The 14,119-nt window shown below is 42.3% G+C and overlaps 1 protein-coding gene and 1 pseudogene across 5 annotated transcripts in view; both read right to left on the reverse strand.

Annotated features, from left to right (window-relative positions):
• Nucleotides 1–14,119, reverse strand: part of EXOC2 (exocyst complex component 2) — a 272,621-nt gene that overhangs the window by 5,278 nt on the left and 253,224 nt on the right. For 3 of the 5 annotated variants that reach the window (XR_009451902.1, XR_009451901.1, XM_059688403.1), the window contains exons 26-28: nucleotides 7,685–7,746; nucleotides 5,272–5,331; nucleotides 3,349–3,446 (exon numbers count right to left, since the gene is read on the reverse strand). Coding sequence is in view for 3 of the 5 variants with exons in the window: in XM_059688403.1 (XP_059544386.1) it covers nucleotides 3,353–3,446; nucleotides 5,272–5,331; nucleotides 7,685–7,746 (216 nt within the window). In the remaining 2 variants the exon portion in view is untranslated. Of the gene's footprint in view, nucleotides 1–2,523; nucleotides 3,447–5,271; nucleotides 5,332–7,684; nucleotides 7,747–14,119 lie in introns of those variants that run through there. The other 2 variants (XM_059688404.1, XM_059688402.1) reach the window with 1 other exon arrangement.
• LOC132230642 (large ribosomal subunit protein uL11-like) lies at nucleotides 2,524–3,110 on the reverse strand (annotated as a pseudogene).

Consider the following 14,119-nt stretch of genomic DNA (forward strand, 5'->3'; position numbering starts at 1 on the left):
ACCAGGATCAGCGGAGCTGAGAGGCCTCCTGGCACCGGGATCAGAGTGACAGGGGGCAGTGCCCAAACCCCCTGATTGCCCTGCAGCTGTGTGTGTGACAGGGGGCGGGGCCACAACCTCCCTATCTGCCCTGCTCTGTTCCTGACAGGGGAAGGTGCCCCAACCCCCTGATCGGCCCTGCTCTGTGCCTGATAGGGAGGAGCTCCCCAACCCCATGATCACCCTGCGGCTCTGTGTGTGACAGGGTGTGGCGCCCCAACCCCCCCCACGGGCCCTGCTCTGTGTGTGACGGGGTAGAGCCATAACTTCCCCATCAGTCCTGCCCTGAGTGTGACAGTGGCAGCGCCCCAACCCTCTGATTGGCCCTGCTCTGTGGGTGATAGAGGGTGGCGCCCCAACCCTCTGATCCGCCCTGCTCTGTGTGTGACAGGGGGCAGTGCCCCAACCCCCTGATCAGCCCTGCTCTGTGTGTGACAGGGGGCGGTGCCCCAACTCCCCTATCGGCCCTACTCTGTGAGTGACGGGGGGAGCTCCTCAACCCCCTGATGGGCCCTGCTCTGTGCATGACAAGGGGGGAGCTCCCCAACCCCCTGATGGGCCCTGCTCTGTGCGTGACATAGGGGAGCTCCCCAACCCCCTGATGGGCCCTGCTCTGTGCGTGACAGCGGGGAGCTCCCCAACCCCCTGATCGACCCTGCTCTGTGCGTGACAGGGGGGAGCTCTCCGACCCTCTGATTGACCCTGCTCTGTGCGTGACGGGGGGAGCTGCCAAACCCTCTGATCGGCCCTGCTCTGTGGGTGACAGAGGGCGGCACCCCAACCCTCTGATCCTCCCTGCTCTGTGTGTGACAGGGGGGAGCTCCTCAACCCCCTGATTGGCCCTGCTCTGTGCGTGACAGGGGGTGGCGCCACAACCTCCCCATTCGACCCTGCCTTGAGTGTGACAGGGGGTGGTGCCCCAACCCCCCAATCAGCCCTACCCTGAGCGTGACTGAGAGTGGCATTGCTACCTCCCAATCCGCCCTGCTCTGTGCATGACAGGGGGCGGTGCCCCAACCCCCCAATCGGCCCTGCTCTGAGCCCGACCAGGGGCTGCACCTAGGGATTGGGCCTGCCCTCTGCCACCCAGGAGCAGGCCTAAGCCAGCAGGTAGTTATCTCCCGAGGGGTCCCAGACTGCGAGAGGGCACAGGCCGGGCTGAGGGACCACCCTCCTCCCCGCCGAGTGCACAAATTTTTGTGCACAGGGCCTCTAGTATTAAATAAAATACAGTTAACTTTACTTATTTTAGAAACCTAACCTTTACTTAAAAGCTGCTGATTTATGATAATTTTTGGAAAACACATTATAATATCCTTATGCAACTCATAATAAAAACATCCCACACCACATAATCCAAACAGAAACACACAAGGCCATCTTTTACCAAGTCTAGAATTGAAATGTAGTCTTTGCCCTCCATCCCTTTTAGGAAGCCTGCACCAAGGCTGACAAACAGGAGGATGCTGCAGGGAGGGGCTGCAGCAACTGTTCTGTTTGTGATGCTGGAGTCATTTCCAGAGCATGCCACTCTCATGTACACGGATACAGAAAGTCGTAGTAAAGCCAAACTGCTCCTAGTACTTCCTCAGCACTGATGGCGAGGCCCACTGTGCCAACTGTCAGTGGCAAGGTTGACCACATGGATGTGGATGTGCTAAACCCCAATGCTACCTGGATGTGAAAGCAAACACCTTTACCTAACTTCAATTTTTTTCTTGGCTACCTCTATGTAAATTTGCTCCAAATCTCTCAGAATTCTGCTTACACTGTATTCAGCCATTTCCTCTTAACCATTAACTTCTTCTGTAGCTCAAATGCTCTTAAAATTCCCCTTTCTTCCAAGAACTGCCCTTGACTTGTTGGAACAGTAATCCTTGAACTACCTCATTTGGGTATGGGGATTTTATGTGCCTACCCTCCATCCTCTGAGCTACGAAAGGACTTACTTGTTCCTATTTTACTTATATTTTATTATCCTCTCACGTTTGAGTGCTTCCCTGAGCCACAGTCACTGGTGGAGAGCCAGCGGGAAGAGCTGGCTGTGGGGAAATTAAAGAGCATGAACCAGACAACTCTGAGTGTTAGAGAAGCCACCAACTGCTCTCTAAGCCTTAATCACCTCATCTGTGACATAAACAAAATACCACCAGTGCAGTGTCCTCAAAAGCTTGCCGGAAGTGCTGTGAGATGATTTAGCACAGTGCCTAGCATACGGTGAGCTCTAATCAAGGAGATAATTAGCAGAACACCTGCCAAAAGCTTCCCGATGATGCTTAGACAAACATAAGGTAAACTGGAATTTAAATATTTATTCTGAGTGTTAACATTAGACCTATAAAAAGTTATATAGCTAATGAAAATGTTGAGTAAAGATGTTTAGGGAAAAAATGTCAACTAAATTACATATTCCATTGAAGACATTCTTTATTGGCTACAATGGTTAACATGCTTAAGAGAGACAATATTCTGTGTATTTCTTTCTTTTTTTTTGGTTATCAAATAATCTTTAATTTAAATATTTTCCTTTGTAGTTCTTAACTAGCCCGACATTCCACTGCACCACTGTTGATATCATCAGGGTGGCGGCCATCAACATTGTAGTCCACAGACTGGGCAGTCCCCAGGATCTCTTTAATGGTTTCAGAAAGTTCTCTAGCTATAGATCGGTGCTGCATCTGTCGGGCAATGCTAACAATCTCATCAAAAGTGATATTTCAACTGTGGTTAATGTTTTTTTGCTTCTTTCTGTCTCTTGGCGGTTCTTTGAAAACTTTGAAGATCAGGGAAGAGGCAGAAGGCACTACCTCAATCTGGGCGTGGCTGTTCTGAATGGTCAGTTTCACTGTAATTCTCAGACCCTTCCAATCACTGGTTGCTTTGGTGACGTCATCACCAACCTTTTTTGGAGACAGGCTCAGGGGGTCAATCTTGGGGTCCAGAGCAGATGTGGCACCCACTTCCCCACCGGTGCACCACAGGTATACGAGTTTGACTTGAACTTCGGCGGAATGGTGGAGGCAGCTGGTGTCGGATGAACCCGGATTCGGGACGACCAAAGAAAGTTGCATCTGAGCCTCCTCCGAGCCAAAAGCCTAAAGCTGTGTATTTCTTAATAAGCTTGGCATTTCAAACAAGGGCATTATGGTTGAAATAAAACATATACCAACATCTTTCTAAGCTACTAATTCAGGAGAGAGAAAAAAGGAGAAAAACTGCAAATGTAATGCTTTATATACAAATACCTTTAGGGCACTTAAAAAGAATAACTTCATCACTTGTTATCTTTGGATGACCCTTACTTTGGAGGCATTTATGTTTTCATCAAGGCTGAAGAAGCAGCTTGGAAACAGGTGAGTTGCAGGTGCATACTGCTCTTGAACTTGTTCAGCAGCTCTTCCAGTAACCTGCAGGAGCAGAGACTATTTACAGCCGACAGAAGGAAGCTTGTCCAGCAATATAAGAAAACACGCATGGGAGCCAACTGCATGATTTATCGATGGATTCAACTCAGTAACGAAATCAGTCAATCAAAGGAGTAAAAAGGAAGATACTTAATTATGTTTATATATAAAAATCTCTCCTGTGCCCTTCCCCAAGATTAGAGTCCTCCCTAAAACGGATTGTTTGCACCTGTACATTTTCTTCATTCACTTTTCAAAAATTAAAATGTAGTCTTGTTGGCACATAGTTCTATGAATGCTGCTAAACACTTAGCAGACTAACAATTCAAATAACCAGATGCAGAACAGGTCCATCCTTCTCCAAGTTCTCTCGTGCTGCCCCTTTTAGCCACCTTCCCCTTTACCCCCACCCTAGGGCAATAATTTGTCTAGTCTCTGTTCCTCTTATTTTTGTATTTTTGTCTTTAACAAATATTGGCAAGTGGTGAACTAAAGCCAGAGGAATCAGGTTTACTTCTAAGTCCACTGGGCAAGTCATTCTACTGCTTTACAAGTCACTTTGTTTTCTTAATTGATCTGATTTGTCCATGTAATTTTAAGTCCAGAAGGGATCTTAGATTCATCTGGTTCAGATGAAGCAACCAAGAAGTGGGCTTACTGCTACTGGGATCCAGAGATTATTTCAGGGGTTGACAATGCTCAGTATTAGGACACTGTACCAACAGATCTAGAACACAGTCCACCCAGGACTATAATAGAGTGACTGTTCTTCTTGACTCCCTGCAAAAAGCACTAGCCTTTGGAGCCATGTTCTATATGTTAAAAATAATGGTAATTGTTTTAATCTTTTATCATATTTATTTTAAATAAATGAACACAGTTTGTCATAAATTCAGATAGAGCTTGAGAATTAGTGTGAGAAAAAGGAAGTAAAAAACTGGCAGAAAGGGTTGTAGGTGTGAACACTGCACAGCCATCACTTGCCCATTCAGGAACATACACAGGAACATACAAGCAAAAGAACTGGTCTGCTGCCGACTCTTCCCGCCCAGTCCACGTGTCCCCATGACACTCCTACTGTCAGACAACCCCGTGCATTCTCTCTGCCCTTTAAGTTTGCACAACATCACCTGTGTTAGATGCCAGGGATCATGTACTTGATCACCCCCATAAGTATTTGTTTAGGGGTTGATCAGCCAAATGCAAAGGTGGGTGGACTTCAGTTACCTTGGAGGACCAAAGATCTACAATGTTTCCACTGCCTCAGCTGAGGGTCGGCTGGGCATTTATGAAATTGACCTGGCCTAGATTTTTGTCTCAGGTCAGAATTTCCTGTTACATGAGTAACAAAGTTTAAATTCAGACTGAGATAATCAATATAGCACTAGTGAAACATATCTAACTTCATTATATCATATTTACAAAACTATTCTCTCTTAATACTTTATATATGGAGAGTACAAATCATTGGGCCCTGCATTTTACTACGCTGTCCTCTCTTTTAATTTCTAAGTAGTATCTTCTTCAACATTTAAGAGAGATATAATTGACTGAGTCGAAAAAAACTTTCTTATGACGTTTTCTATACTAGTCACTTAAACCAAGAAAATAACTAATTTCTAAATTGCCATAAAGCCAGAAGAAGGGTTTTTCCATATTCTGCCACTGGGAGACAAGCAAGGCACAGCTAGCATGATGCACACTACGAAGGGCTACTAAATACTGCTCTTCCTTAAATCCAAGTCATTGTTTTAGAAAGAGTACTTTCAGGTAGCCGCACTGCGCTCAGCATGTCTGCCTGGCTCCCAGGAAAGCACAGAGCACTTACTTTTTGTCTGCTCCGCTGGAAAGCTGGGGCAGCGCTTCCAGAGCCTGCTTAAAACTGGACCTGGAACACAAGCAGCAACACGGAGCTGAAACACTGCCGTTTCTCATGGGGATTAGAGCACCATTAGGACCTCTTAAACATGAAGAAACTAGAATGAACAGGGAAGCATGTAGGTATGTGAGAAAAAGCACAAGTGAAAAACAACAGAAAAAGTAAAAGTGAAGGTCTAGTTCCAGAGGCTTTGCAGGAGCAGGGTCAAAAACTTGTTTAGGAAATGAAACAGAACTTGAAAAACTAAAGGAAAAATGGAATTTTATAAAAGGATGCTATTCAATTTGGTTGGTGAAAGTTAAATGAGGACATTTACTTTTTCAAAAAAGTCTTTATTTCAAAACAAAACTGAACTCTAGATAAAGCAACTGGTCAGAAAGGAAGGAAAACTAAGTAGAAATATGATCCTGTGAAAGATTACACAAATGGGGACATTTATAGTATTGATGTGTCTAGGTCAGATTTACAGCCAATATCTTATAATGACTGAACAGTTTTTTTAAAAATAGAATTTAGCTATTATTATGTTTAAAATTTTTAGGATAATGGATATATATATATATATTTAAAGTTATCATTATTTCATTTCATGAAAAAGAAAAGTGAATTTATTTATTTGTTAATCCTGACTCAATGATATTTTTTCCATTGATTTTTAGAGAGAGTGGGAGGGAGGAAGAAGGGAGAGGGAAGGAAGGAGGGAGGGAAGGAGGAAGGTAGGGAGAGAGAGAGAGAGAAGGACATCCATGTGAGAAAGACACATGGATTCGTTGCCTCCTGCATGAACCCTGACCGGGGCTGGGGTTTGAACCTGCAACCCAGATACATGCCCTTGACTGAATTTGAACCCACGACCCTTTGGTGTGTGGGCCAATGCTCTACCGTTCACTAAGAGAAAGGTGAATAAATAAATGTAATTATTCATGACTTTAAAGTGGTCTCTGATTTTGTATTATAAAAACATCCTCAATATACCAGGAAAGAACTTCTGAGCAGAATTTCCCAAACTAGGGACAGGTGTCCTAGCAATATATAGAGTGATTGCACAGTCCCAACACAGTCATAAAAAATGGCACTTGATCCCTTCAGTTGTTATTGGTGGAGCAGGGTATGGGTGCAGGGACAGCCTAGCTGTGGGCACACTCAGCAACCTCAAAATATAAAACCAGCTCTCGTCTCTCCTGACATCAAGGGACTCTCTGCACATCTCCATAATCATCCTATTTCCTGTCTCTTTTCCATTAATCATACATATGATGCTACTATTCTTTATTTTTACATTATGACAATAATGATGATGAAGAACATACAACCTATTATTTGTAGTGCACTGAAAGTTTAGAAGGTGACTTGACATATTGTCTCATTTAATTTCTCCAAAACTTTGCCTATAAAGTATTATTATCTTCCTTTTATAACGAGGAACCTGGGCTATGAAGGGTTGAGTTACATAGGTACTTACAGAAGGCATGCATACACATCAAATATGGAACGAATGCTTTCTATCATCTGTTATTTAGTACTTAGTGTTAAAAAAAAAACAATGACTGGGAAAAGGTGTGGTTAAATAACATGGGAGTCATCTAGAAATGGCTCTAGTTGGCCATGATGAACAGGAAAAAGAAGCTAACTGTGTCAGGAAAACAACTTTAGAGGTCTTTCCGTTGTAACGATGGCAGTAAGAATGATGGCAAAAGCCATGTTATCAAAAGCTGGACATGAAGGAATATGTGCATTGCACAAAGACCCTAAACATTTGTCTACTACTTGGCTTTTCATGCACATTAACAGCATTGCCCAGCATTTCCTGGGTAATGTTGCCAGTGGAGTAAACAATTTTGTAAAAGCAAGTAGTCAGTGCTGTTTCAGTTCACCTACTGATATTTCAATGATAGGAAATCCTGACTTTCATTCAAAACAGCTACAAATTATCATCAAATTTCCACTACAGAATTTTGCAGAGAAACCACAAGGCTTCCTCTTGTGCTGACGATCACAATGTTTGAACTGTCCTGAAAGGCCTGCTATGAATAGACTCAATTCTTATTTTCTCCTTTCTAAAGAATGTGATGCTCTGTTCCATCATTTATGAGACTACCATTTACCTTACAGAATGAGAAATGTAAAATTATATTACATCTTTTTCCCTTTATATTATGCTACAAAGAACCAGTCTTAGGAATCCGTGGCTTAGTATAGATGTCTACTTTTTAACTAGAAATTTGATCAATCAAATATAAACATTTTCACATACAAAATCATGTGCATTCACTCTGACCAGTTATCTTTTCAAAGGACTTTATATACTAGTAACACAGTTCTGTTTTTAGCAAACACTCAGAAAGGGCTGTCAGCGTCTCACCTGCTTTCAGGCGTCAGGTGGACAGCCACAGTGTCCCTCAGCGCACAGATTTCAAGCCTCGCCTGAAGAGGAAGAAAGGACAAAGTGACAATCAGGACCTGTGGCGATTTCACATATGAGAAGGTAGTGAGGGCGACGTCTCCAGCCTGTTCACCACAGACACAGTGCTGACAGAATACTGCAGGCGCATGGTTACCTCCACCCCATGACTATTAGTTAAGAGCACACTTTCGCAAACAGTCCAAAAAAGTTGGCTATGACAAGATTTCCTTTGACTGAAAATTAACTTACAGTCAAGTATGACTGAGTGAAGGCAGAGAGTGAGATATTTTGCTGTAAAAGGTGCGAACTACACAAGGATTTCCCAGCAATCTGTGTTTACTATCTAAACAGTAATTTTCCTATTAGCCTGCCTGTGAGAGGAAGGAGAGTCTGAAACACTGTCCCTGGCCTGTTCCCTCCTGCACAGATTTGAGGATGTGGGCTGGCTTATTTCCTTAAACATATGCACTTCCAGGCACACTGCCTTTAACCTCGAAAATTAAGCTAAAGCTCTACAGAGTCAATGCAATGCCTATTAAAATCACAGATGGCTTTTTTTAAAAACAAAAATTGACAAGTTGATTCCAAACATACAAAAACAGTCTTGAAAAAGAATACCGTTGGAGAAATTTACACCTCCTAATATCAAAACTTACTACAAAGCTACAATAATCAAGGCAGTGTGACAATGGTACATGGACAATCACGTAGATAAACAGAATACAGACTGAGTGCCCAGAAATGAACTCTTGCATTTATGATCAACTGATTTTTGACAAGGGTGCTGAGACCATTCAATGGGCCAAGAATAGTCTCTTCAACAAGTGATGCTGGGACAACTGGACATTCTCATGCAAATTAGAGCCCTTCCTTAACACAAAAACGAACTCAAAATAGACCTAAATGTAAGCAACAAAATTATAAAATGCTTAGAAGAAAACAGGAATCAATCTCTATGATGTTAGGTTGGGCAAGCTTTCTTAGAAATGATATCTAAGTACAAGCAATAAAGGAAAAATATACAAATTGGACCTCATCAAGATTAAAAAAGTCCTGCATTCAAAAGGAAACCATCAAGAAAGTGAAAAGAATGAGATAACATTTCTCACACATGAGGATGGCTGTCATCTGAAAGATACCAGTGACATATACTGGGAAGGATGTAGAAAAACTGGAATCTCATGCATTGCTGGCAGGAAAGTAAAATGATACAGTCACTCTGAAAATAGTCCGCAGTTCAATTAAAGATGAAACAGAGTAAGCACATGACCTAGCAATTCCACTCCTAGGTATATAGCCAAGATATATGAAAACATATGTCCACAAAAAACTTGCAAATGAATGTTCACAGAGGCATTCTTCATAATAGCCCAAAGTGGAAACAATCCAAATATTCATCAGATGATGAATGGGTAAATAAAATGTGGTATGTTTATACAATGGAATATTATGCAGCCATAAAAGAAATGCTGTGCTGATCCATGCTACAGCATGATGAACCTTGCAAACATTATGCTAAGTGAGGGAGATCAGTCACAAAAAGCTGTACTTATATGATTCTGTTTATATGAAACTTTCAGAATATGCAAACCATACATATAGAAAACAGACTTGTGCTTGTCTCATGCTGTAGGTGGGGGAAAAGAGAGTGACTGTTAATGGGCCTGGGGTTCCTTTCTGGGGTGATGTCATTTTCCAAAATTGATTGTGGTGATTACACAATTCTGTGAACATAGTTAAAAAATCACTGAACTGTATACTCTTTATCCTATAGACATACTGTATGGTATATGAATTATATCTGCACAAACTTTTATGGCAGAAAAGCTAACCTAATGCTTACACTTGTTTGCAAGCTTGAAGAAGTGTGACTTTACTTACAGGCCAGTTTTCCTCAAAGTTCTACAGGTGCCTCTGATGAGAAAGCCCACCCTCCACCTCTGACTCAGGCACCCAGAGTATGGCTGATGCTCAGGAGACCACTTAGAAGAAACAGCCCTATTTTCCAGGAGTGCGTAAAATGTAAAACAATCATAAATGACATGGCTAGCTATTCAAATTAGAGTTAATTACAAAATCTGTAAGCAATCTAGATAAAAGCTGATTTATCCAAGATACAGTATATTCAGTGAAATTTTTCTGCTTGGAAAGTGCTGGGGTCCAACCCCAGCAGGTCCAGGGGTCCCCAAAGGTGTGGACGGAGTCAGCGAAGAAGGAATGACACGGAGACAGCATTCAGTTGATCAGCAGCCTAGCCAGGATCTCTAGCCAAGTTCTGGTCAGGATCTCCAGCGAAGTTCTGGTTAGGATCTCCAGCCAGGTTCTGTGTCCATGTTCTCTTGCTAGGTTCTCCAGCCAGGTTCTCCAGCCAGGTTCTGTAGCCATGTTCCCTCACTAGGTTCTCCAGCCAGGTTCTGTCCAGGTTCTCCAGCCAGGTTCAGTCACCAGGTTCTAGTCAGGTTCTCTTGCCATGTTCTAACCAGGTTCTGTAGCCATGTTCTGTCTCTAGGTTCTTCAGCCAGGTTCTTTCACTAGGTTCTGTCTCTAGGTTCTGTGGCCAGTTTCTGTCCAGGATCTTTTGCCATGTTCTCTCCAGCGAAGTTCTTCTGTCTCTAGGTTCTGTGTAGGTTCTGTGTCTAGGTTCTGTCTCTAAGTTCTGTCTTCTAAGTTCTGTCTTCTGTTGTCTTGTTACATCTGTATTTATACCAGTTGATTCAATCCTATCAATCTCTATTACAAAGGTTAGGGCGTTTCTTATCTCCATTCCAGGGAGTAAAGATTATGTAGCTTAAGCATGATTGTTCATAGTTAAAGTGATTAATTACCCGCCTGGCACTTAGTTGAGGTGTTTTATTCCCTCCCTAACTTCAGGGGACAATCCCTACCTGGGGAAACAACCTTTCTCTGAGAGGTGACCTTGGTTAAAACACATAGTGCCAGGAAGGTGAGCAAACATATTAAGAACAGTATGCCATATATGCCAGGTCCCTTGAAACAGCAAGGATGGACCGGCTCCCGGCAGGAAAGTGATTGTTTTTTTAAAAATATATTTCACTGATTTTTTACAGAGAGGAAGGGAGAGGGATAGAGAGGTAGAAACATCAATGAGAGAGAAATATCGATCAGCTGCCTCCTGCACACCTCCTACTGGGGATGTGCTTTCAACCAAGGTACATGCCCTTGACTGGAATTGAACCTGGGACCTTTCAGTCCACAGGCCAGTGCTCTATCCACTGAGCCAAACCAGTTAGGCTATTGTTTGGTTTCATTTTTCAGTGCTTTAGAAGCCTGAAAAATAGTTTATAACTAAAAAGTATATGTATGATAAACTACTTCTACTGTTTATACTGTAGTTTATGTAAAAAACATACCTATTAAGAAAATATCAAAGACAAAAATAAGGTAGAACTTTTAGTTGAATATTTTAGAAGGATTAAATAAGCCACTGTAAAATTAATCTCCATGTAGAAATTTTATTCAAACAAAGTGTTTTAATTAACCTATGAATTATGCCAATTTTAAGTTGTGACTATTTATAAAATATACAAAAAATGCATGCCAAAAAACATCATGCTAAAAGATAGCTAAAATCCTCAGGCTGTCTCTCCACTCCTCTCAACTGGCTCTCTGGAGGGTTTGAAGACTGATGCACTGGCCTTCCATGTAAATAAATGATCACTAGAGATCATTAACCTGTAGTCTTTCTCAGGTATCTGCTCAAGAGAAAGGTGTCAAAAACAGCCATTTCAATAAGAAAGGGCAAAGTGGGGCAGCCAACTTCCAAGGAAGTATCAACATGTTAGGGACCAGATAGTCATGGTGGCTGGTAATCTCCTAGACATACGACTGGTAAGTCCTCACTCAATCGACAGGTTCTTGGAAACTGCAACTTTAAGAGAAACGATATTCAACAAAACCAATTTTACCACAGGCTAATTGCTAGAAACAAGAGTTATGTTCCTATGGCATATTTATGGTCAAAAAACCATTGCTAAACTTCTAAATAAGGACCCCAAACACTGCTAATATTAAACATTGAAATAACTGGGAGCTATACATACATTTAAGAAAGATTAATAAAAACAAATAAAATCATTATTTTCAATCCACTCATTCCATTTCAGGAGCCTGGGTGGCAGAAGCCGAACCTGGCAGCCTAAGGCGCAGGCAGGCCCCACCCTGGATAGGATGCCCTTCATTGAGGAACACATCATGCACCCCACACTCACAGAATGGGACAGTGTAGACAAGTGCACAGCTCTGGGGTGTGGGAGGAAACCCTCGCAGCCGTGGGGAGAATGTGCAAATCCCAAGCAGACAGTGGCCTCAGACAGGAATCAATTTTTTTTTTTAATCAATGTTATAATGAAACTAGTGTCCCGGTGCACAGATTTGTGCACATTGAAAGGAAATTAATTAGAAGGAATATTTTAATATTGCTATTTGCCCTTTCTCTATAATAGAAGTGTCAACCAAATTCACGATCGACAATGACAGATCGAAACACGTGTGCGATTGGCGCCGAGAGCTTTATATGCATCGCGCATGGGCGAGTAAACTTAGCCTTTTATATATATAGATAAATTGCTTAATTAGACCTGCTTTCTGATTTAGCTAAACTTTTCCAGCCCAGTGAAGCACCCCAACTTCTCTTTCAGGTAATTGCCAGGAACACAGCAGTAAATATCACCATGAAGCAGACTATTATTGTAGATCATGCAGGGAGAACAAAGGGTAAAGTATTTAACTGCAGCAGTGTTTGACTATATTCTGCACAGTGAGAAAACCTGAAGTCATTTTCAAGTTCCACAATTTCTCACTTCTTTTCAGTCGGGTCAAGTTTCTAAACTTCCTAATCTCCATTGTCTTGCTAATGAAAAGAAAATAGGATTCTACGGAGTCTCCTATCTACCTACTCCAGGACTTCTGTGAGGATGAAATGAGATGAGGCACATGAAAATGCTTCACAGACATTTGGTTGAACTGTAAAATGTTTGCACCTAGCCATAAAGTAAGTTGTGCTCTTGGGCTGAAGAAACTGCAAGGAGGCCAGTTGCTAGGGAGAGGAAGCCAGGCGTTGCTATGAGACATCATTACCTGGCGCCCACAGTGACCATTTCCAGGCTGGGCTGGGCTGGGCGCCAAATTTTGTGCCATGGGGTCTTGGTAACGTTGGCTGCGATTTGGTGGAGTGTCGCACTGGGGTGGTGGCGGGGTCTGAGTCCCACTTGGGGGAAGCCGAGTGTTGGTTTGTCGGCACCAGGTCTGTGGTGCCGTTTATTTTTAAATGGCCAGTGCGCATCATGGCAGCACCTGCGTTGAGCACCTGCACCCCAGTGGTCAGTGTGCATCATAGCTACTGGTCGGAGGGAAGGACGGACACTTAGCTTTCTTTATACATAGATGACTTTGAACAAAACAATGTTATTTGAGGACCTATTGTACACGGAAAAAGTTGCTGATTCTGATATCTCTTCCTAACTTCTTCCTGCTAGCTTTGACAGGAATTTTACCATCAGGTAAATAGGTTGCAAAGGTAATTTGCCTGGAGGGGAGATTCTTGTTATAATTCCAAACTTCCTAGGTCAGGTCAAACTGTAGTTACTACAACTTCCTTTTAATTAATGTTCAGTACCTCAACATTTACGCTACTGCTCTCTTGCAATAGGACTAGTATAATAATCATGACCTTTTAACTGTATATCAAAAGTTTGACAAATCAAATTTTTAGAGAAAATTGGGTGGCAACTGAAAATACAGCAGCAATTTTCCCCTAACCAGCATGCCAAGTTAACAAGTGCTCTCCATTCCTTTTGCCTACCATATTTTTGTACAGAAATTTTCAAATGTATAGACTGGAAGGATTTTACAGCAAACACTTGTAGACCCATAGACTCGACCATTAATGCTTACTAGCACTACCATCTATCCATCCAACTATCAGCCCACCACAGTGCTTTGATGTAATTCAGTATGCATGATTAACTAAGTAGACTGATTCAATTCTTTTTTTATGTTTTGAGTTAAAACTTACATATTACACAATGGATAAGTCTTACAGTATACCATTTGATGAGTTTTGACTGATGCATATACCTGAGCAATGGAAACCCATATCCAGGTATAGAACCACCACCCTATGAAGCTCCTTCAGGCCCCATCCCACTTAATCTCAACTACCCAGAGGAAAGCATTTTCCTGAGATTTTTTTCTACCATAGATGAGAAACCCATATAATCATATGTGTGCTTTGGGGTAAGGCTTCCTTCACTCAGCTGAATGCTCCTGGGATTCATACAGGTGGTACCAGTAGTTTGTCCTTCTTAATGCTGAATAGTATTTGGTTATATAAACATACCACAGTTGTTTTGTGCCCGGGTCCAGCCCCAGCGG

The sequence above is a fragment of the Myotis daubentonii genome, chromosome 3 (assembly GCF_963259705.1).
Source record: "Myotis daubentonii chromosome 3, mMyoDau2.1, whole genome shotgun sequence".
Classification (NCBI taxonomy): domain Eukaryota; kingdom Metazoa; phylum Chordata; class Mammalia; order Chiroptera; family Vespertilionidae; genus Myotis; species Myotis daubentonii.